Source organism: Ammodytes marinus (assembly GCF_949987685.1).
Source record: "Ammodytes marinus genome assembly, chromosome: 16".
In the NCBI taxonomy this organism is placed as follows: domain Eukaryota; kingdom Metazoa; phylum Chordata; class Actinopteri; order Uranoscopiformes; family Ammodytidae; genus Ammodytes; species Ammodytes marinus.
The window spans coordinates 16,770,693-16,778,192 of record NC_137220.1 but is presented as its reverse complement, the minus strand read 5'-3'; the positions used below and the strand labels follow the sequence as shown (position 1 = coordinate 16,778,192).

Sequence of the window (7,500 nt, the reverse complement as noted above, 5' to 3'; positions counted from 1 at the left end):
ACAATGAGAAATTATTTTATCTTTTCATCACTTGCATTTAATAAATGGAATATGCTCATTCACTTTATGGCTGAGTGTTAGATGAGAAGACAATAAGATGTCAAAAAAGGGTTAGGGTTAGGGTTAGTCTGAACAGAACCACCTATAAATTCACAAACCTTTCAAAAAAGATTCTATAGACAGATTATAGGATGGCCTAGAGGAAAAGGTGGCCGACCAGTAACCATGAGGTCGCTGGTTCGATCCCCGGCACCGGACAGGAGGGTGTTAGTTGTAAAACTAGCAGAGGCTGGTATTGCGTCTACGGTGCCCACCATCTCTACCATTGTGTCCTTGAGCAAGACACTTAACCCCAAAACTGCTCCAGGGGCGCTGTACTGCGGCTGACCCTGCGCTCTGACCCCCTCCGAAGTGTGGTAACTTGAGAGGGGATATGCGAAAAGACAAATTTCAATGTGCCTCGTGTACAACTGACAAATAAAGATAACTTAACTTAATTACGGAAATTAGAGGGAACATTTTATGAAATGAGTGGCTTTTGTTAGCTATTTATATTAGCAGGCAAAGTGTTTCCCCTTTTTTCCAGTCTATATGCTATACTAAGCTCGTAGGTCACTAGCTTCAGCTGCATATTTATAGTGGCACAGCATTCTATTTTCCTAAAATGTCAGACTATGCAGTTTGTGTAGTGTCCACCACTGCATAGTACTGCATTAAACATACTCTGTGGCAGCTGTGTACTGCACGATTGGACACGCGACATGACTGAATATAGGCCAGAGAAACGACAACCAGGGCACATGCTCTGCCGGCCCAACCCACTGTCACTCACACCTCACACACACTCTACCTCAGGAGCTATGTAGTCTGGGGTTCCACAGAAGGTCTTGGTGGTGATTCCGTCATTCATATTTTCTTTACACATGCCAAAATCTGCTATCTTAATGTGACCCTCGCAGTCCAGCATCACATTGTCCAGCTTCAGGTCTCTGTAGGAAGGTGAAAAACCAAGCAGTTAAAAGTCAAAGTTTATTCATCCAGCACATTTAAAACAATGTCAGGACTACGCTCAATTTATGACACGGCACGGAGCACCAAGGCTCAACTCTCTGGCCTCTGTTTCTCCTCTACAGCCTCCCTCAATCAGATGAGTGAGAGTTTGATTAGGAACGAACAACTGTGGTTGCGCTGAAAAAAAAACCTGATGTTAACACACAGTCTAGGCTCTGTTAACAGGCAAGTTATACTACTAGCTATAGTGGCCCCCTTATACACTTTGTTTACATACCAGTTTACAGAGCCTATAGGCTGTGTATCAACACCGGATTTTTTTCAGCTCACACACAGTAAGCACAGATAGTGGATAGTGAGGAGAGATATTCACTGATTTAAAAGTGATTTTGTTGCTGACTCCACCTTTAATCCCTGAGTATAGCTACAATTACACCAAACCAGATGACAGATGGGATTCTGATTTGCAGCCGGAGATGCTGAATAATTTTTGTTGGGTGTGGATACTTGGCAGGATTATTTAAAAAGCAGAAATCACTTAGTTGTATTTGAAGTCTAAAGGTCAAAACCTATTTGAGGAGATTGAAGGGGTCAAAAGAATCTGATTCTGTCGTCATTAAAAAAAAACTGTGAACCCAGCATTCGTCACATCCATGTTGACTTGTCAGCAGTCTTTTTCTTCACTGCGTTACCGCCGGCAGCTATTGATCACATACTCACCTCAATGCAAACCCAGTCATAAACATTGGTTTATAGTGCTGCTGGTGGTCCAAACCGTCATAAGGTACTTTGAATGAACAAAATGAGACAGCCTGCTACTTGCTAAGCTAGTTTATCTGTGCTTTGAAATGACAATTTCAGACTTAAACATCTCTGCTGTAGTTGTTTCAATCATTTGAAATCCATCTACTCAGAGTGTGCTGAAATAAACCTTGAAAAGACCAATTCAAAATGGTGAAAAAAACGTTTATGTTTCACTACATTCTGAAGTGATAAAGACAACAATGTGATGCAAATTCAGATGAAATTTGACACCAGTGTCCACACATTACTGCCAAAAAACAGAGTAAGACTGGAACTGGAGTCCGATCTAAGCTGTGTATGGTTTTGTGTCATTTATTTAGTATACTGTGGAATGGAAGTTACCTGTAGATGATGCCCTTTAGATGGAGGAAGAACAAACCAATGGCTATCTCCGCAGAGTAGAATCTAAACACACAAACAGACAGAGAAACAAAGGCAGCAATTAGACAGAGTCTGAAAGAAAGGACAGGAGGAAAACAGAGGGATTGTTTGTGTGTTTGTGTGTGTGTGTGTGGGCATGTGTCGGGCTAAAAGGTCAGCGCTGTCTCTTCGAGGCCAGGGAGCCACTGATAAGATCAACAGGAGTCTGGACACTACTCCACACAGTAAACTGTGCTTCTGTGTGTGTTTGCGTGGGCGTACCCAATCAGTGTCTGTTTGTAAAGTGCATATCAAAGATGTCAGGAGGCATGTTTTTTTGAAGGTGTGGAACATGCAGAGACTGTAGAGACTGTACAGATCTTGTCAGATGTTTTATCTGTAATCAGAATGACGATTAGAGGGGCGGGGCTAATACAGCTTTAGATGCATAACATAAATACAATGCACAACTTATATACAGTATATCATCATGAAACATTGCCAGTTGTTTACTTACATTAAAAAGAAACATTTTTTGCAGTCATTTTTTACCAGAAATATGCACATTTTGCAATATCTAACTACATCTCTTTGGAATCCAAAAATCTTGATGTTTGATATACCCAGCACTATATGGGTGTGTGTCAGAGAAGTGAATTTTTTTTTTAAATACTGTATATTCTAATGACTGAAAACCACAAAGTTTCCTCACACGGAAATAGGATCCCTGATATTCTAGTCTTATGTTTGGTTCAAGGTGCCTCAAAATAATTTTGTTTTGATTAATTATTAAAATTGTGGCAATATTAATGTCCAAAGTTACTTTACAGAACCGATTTTGCAAGCAGCCCTTTTTCATTTTATAAATCAAAAAATACCATGTGCAGGTCTTAAAAATGCATTTTCAGGAATATACAGACGCAAACAAACAAGATTTCGTTAAATGAAAGCCTGTTCTATTCGGACCATTTATTTATACTAGTTTAAAAAAAAATATCTCAAAAATCCTTGAAAAATTATTTTTTTGTGTCTGCTATTTCTAACCTTAAAGCATAATGATTGTCCACACACAGAACATTGTCTCATAAATAAATGAAAGAGCGTAGAGCAAGTGGATGGCCTTAGATAAATGAGTGCCTCACCCTGTCCGACTTACCCTTCAGCAGCCTAAACCTTCTGCCAGAGCGAGAGAAGCTCTAATTCCCTATGAAGCAGATGAAGGGCAAAAATCCTCCACGGCTCGCACTCTCCTGACAGCCTCGCTTGTCAAATATGTCAGCCAGCTGGTTTTCTGACTCCACACCACCGCTCTCGCCATGCAGCCACCTCAATTATATTCTGCAGTTTTTGTAAGGTATTCTACTACACGCACTGGAAACTTTACAGCGGTATAGCTGGATTTACTTCCGTTTCCTTTGAAGTTCTTTGGGGCAGCAACGTGCGTGGGGCTAGACAACATATTTCTGGGATTTGCTCATCCATTACCTGAGCCCGGCGTCAAACTGCTGATGGCTTATTCAATATGATTTAAAAACAGATTTACCAAACTGTGAAACAGCTTTAAGCGTGGGATTATGATTTCTCTGTCATGATGGCATAAGATATATAAATATATATATATTTTTACAATAGCTGCTTTGTGTGTGTGTGTGTGTGTGTGTGTGTGTGTGTGCATGCCTGTACTCACACGGCATGGGGCTCTTTGAACTTGCCGACCTGCTGAATCTGATACATGAGATCTCCGCCGTTGATGTACTCCATGACAAAATACAAACGGTCCTGTGGAGTGATAGAGGGGCAGAGAGAGAGAGAGAGACAGAGAGAGAGAGAGAGAGAGAGAGAGAGAGGGAGGTCAGAAAGTACATGTTCATAAAAGCGGCGAGAGGTCACAGAGAGATTGGTGATAAAAAGAAAATAAGACACTGTAAATAGAGAGTGATGGGTCGAATGAGAGAGAAAAAAATGGAGCGATAAAAGAAAGGAAAGAGGACGAAGACTGTGAGAAAGGGGTGATCGGGTTGTTGCGTCTTATCGGCCTTCAGCTGAGGCAAGACAGCAACATCAATTTGAGAGCTAATTCTCCTCCATTATCTGCAGAAATTGCCAATAATGTACAGTTTGAGAGGGAGTATGGAGGGATTTTGTGTGTGTGTGTGTGTTCACATGTAATTCAGAGAATATATATAGTGGATATCTGTGTGTGAGTGTGTTTGTGAGTTTGCCTGATAAGTCTTAGAGCAGTTGTTTGTGTGCAATATGTGTTCAGTGTGTTTGACTACAGTGTATGGGTGGGTGAAATGTATGTGGGCGCACTTCATAGCATATAGTGAATGTATGTGTGTATGAATGCATGCAATAATTGCCTTTATTTGCGTGTGTGTAGATGTATATGTGTGTGTGTGTGTGTGTGTGTGTGTGTGTGTGTGTGTGTGTGTGTGTGTGTGTTATAACTGCCTACTAATTCCCATATGAACAAAAACCTCACTCTGGTCAGAGAATTATTGAGGAAGAGGATTAACACAATCACTTCTGTATGATTGTGTGTGTGTGTGTGTGTGTGTGTGTGTGTGTGTGTGTGTGTGTGTGTGTGTGTGTGTGTGTGTGTGTGTGTGTGCGTGCGTGTGTCCAGGTCAACTCATCTTGTCTATAGCATTATACCACATCCTCAAATGGATTCGCAACACAACATTATGTTTATGAATCAATGAAAACACTTGCAGCATGTGAATATAACTGGCATGTACTATGTGTTGAGCAAGAGTAACAGTGAGCTATATTTACTTGTATGTGGACTCATCTTCAGTGTAATATGGATTATACTGTATATGTCATAAAGATGAGCGTGAATCAAACATTAAGCCAGCCTTGTGTGTTCCACCAGCAGTGAACTGGTAACAGCAGGCAGGCGGGACCACCGCTAAGACCGCAGCAGCACGCCTGTGCCCTTCAGCTGGACATCGTGCTGTGGAGTCTCTTCACAGCAAATGTAATGTGAAGGAATAGGGCGCTAAGAAAGGGTGACAGCTTCAGCTTTTGAAAATAAATAAAAACTGTGAGATTTTTTTCCAGTTTCCAAGGTATACTCTTCTACCGTCTGTAAAGTCTTTAGAGTGTGAAAAAATAGCAAATAAAAAAACACAATTTCAATTTCAAATGTACCATTGTCTGGAAGGTGGAATGCAGCTGTGTTAAGAACGGGGGCTTCCCAGACAAGGCCAGCACCCTCTTCTCCACCATGGTGCACTCGACGTCATCGTCCTGGATCACAACATCCTTCTTCAGGATCTTAATAGCAAACAGCTCCTCCGTCTCTTTACGCTCTGCCAGCATCACCTAGGAGAGGAGAGAGAAGGACAGAACAGAGAGGAGAGCAAATTCATCAATATTCCAAAGCTTTTATGGCAGACAGCTCCTTTATACCCACATCACCGTGGAAGAAGAAAAAAAGAGCATGAATGAAAAGTTTAAGTTTTCTTCTTCTCACCCCTTTTCGAACAGGTAAAGCAAGTGTAAGACAGTTTATTTTCATTTGTGGTTTTCATTGTGTGTAAATATTACTTTATTGTAACTGTCCACTTGTTTAATTTATTTTATTGTTTATTATTGCTTTTTTATTTTTTATTATTTACTTGTTCGAAATAAAAACATTTTCAATTCAATTCAATTCAAAAGAAGGGAGGGATGTGAGAGACAAGAGGACATAGTGTAAATGGGCAGGGGGCAAAGAAGAGCTTCTTGGACTCAAAAATAAGTACCAATCTTAAATGTTGTCTTTGGGTGCTTAAGCTAATACAGCAACCATTGGTGATCACGTCTCACAGTGCAGTCTACAGAAGGATTGCCATCTTGTACTGACATCCATATCATAAGCTCAGAATCGCACAGTATTGAAGGCATTTACCAATTGCTGTCCATAATGATCTTAATGACATGCAGCTGTAGAAGAAAGAAGAAGAAAATTCCATTTGGATAGAAAGTTAACCACATTTATTCACTTTATTTAGCATGTTTTTCTGTCAGATATTCACAGAAAGGCTCCTCTTTGCCCTATTAGGGAGAAGAAAAAGTAGAATAGGGAGACTAAGAAGAGAATCATTTACAGGATAAAGGAAGGTGTATGGGAGAGGAGAGTGAGATTAATAAGAGGGTATGTGGTTGAAGGAGGAAGAGAAGAGGGTATAGGGTGAAAAGAAGGGTAGGGTGAATGGCAGAGAACAAGATTGGCAGCAATCAAGCAATTTAAAATCCTATTTGTTTTTTAATTGTGAAGTCTGGAAGCCCATCTGCTTGTAAGACATGCACAGAAAAATAAAGCACCATGAGATGACTGTGTGTGTGTGTGTGTTCCTGTGTGCGTGCATGTGTGTGTGTTCAGCAGTTTAAATGTTTTGTAACCAAGGTCAGGCTACAGTCTCTCAAAAGGAGGAGTAAACGTTTCCGTCTCGTCTCCCTCTCTAAGTGTTCTTGTTTTCTGTATACAATTTTCCTTTCTTTTTATTTCCATCCCTCTTTCTCCTCTCTTGTTTACCGGATGCTCCCTATCCCCGCTCTAATCTTCCTTTACCCTCTCCTGCCCTCGTTTTTTTTTTTTTTTCTTACGGACAAATACAGTAGCTGCTACAAATATAGCCGGCTAAATGTGGGCCAAGTCGCAGCACGCAGGTCATCTCATAAATGTTGAAGCAGGCTTGTGTTGTGACCAGATCACACAAGTTCATGACTGAAATCTGTATGAGGGCATTTTACGATCAAGTGTAACTGTTGAAGGGGTCTGTGCTGTGTGTATAAAACAACAACAACAATAACAAACAGTAGATTTAAAGCAGTAGTAGGCCACACAAATTCATTTATATGCTTTCTTGCAGAGAGTTAGATGAGAAAATAGAACAAACACTAATAACTGTAGGTCTATCTTCAATAGCAAAAAAGACGCTTCACGCTAATAGCGCAAGGGGAAAGAGCTATATTCTGGCTTTGTCAAGTTTAAAATAGAAAGTAGAATGAGGTACTAGTAGGGGGATTTTTTTTTTACCATTGGAAAGAGCCAGACTTGCTGTTTCCCCCTGTTTACAGTAAGTCTCCATGCTCAGCTAAGCAAACCTACTGCTGGCTGTAACCTTGTATTGAACAGACAGATATGAGATTGTTTTAAGTCTTGTCTGCAAGAAAGATATTTAGTATGTTGAGGTATTTCTTTACAATTGGTTTTGTAAATACAGTAGAGCATGTATTACTAGCTAACTTCCAATGCTAGGTTAATAAAAACTGAGAAAAAATGTGTAATTTATGTAGATCATCAGCACTGACAAAGTCTCATTTCACATG

At 40.3% G+C, this 7,500-nt stretch overlaps 1 protein-coding gene across 1 annotated transcript in view; it reads right to left on the bottom strand.

The window, feature by feature from the left end:
* The window catches only part of LOC307263544 (protein kinase C beta type-like), an 82,519-nt gene that overhangs the window by 13,313 nt on the left and 61,706 nt on the right, over positions 1-7,500 (bottom strand). Inside the window, exons 10-13 of the mRNA XM_080044709.1 lie at positions 5,335-5,508; positions 3,863-3,954; positions 2,158-2,220; positions 851-989 (exon numbers count right to left, since the gene is read on the bottom strand). Coding sequence (XP_079900835.1) covers positions 851-989; positions 2,158-2,220; positions 3,863-3,954; positions 5,335-5,508 — 468 coding nt within the window. The remainder of the gene's footprint in view (positions 1-850; positions 990-2,157; positions 2,221-3,862; positions 3,955-5,334; positions 5,509-7,500) is intronic.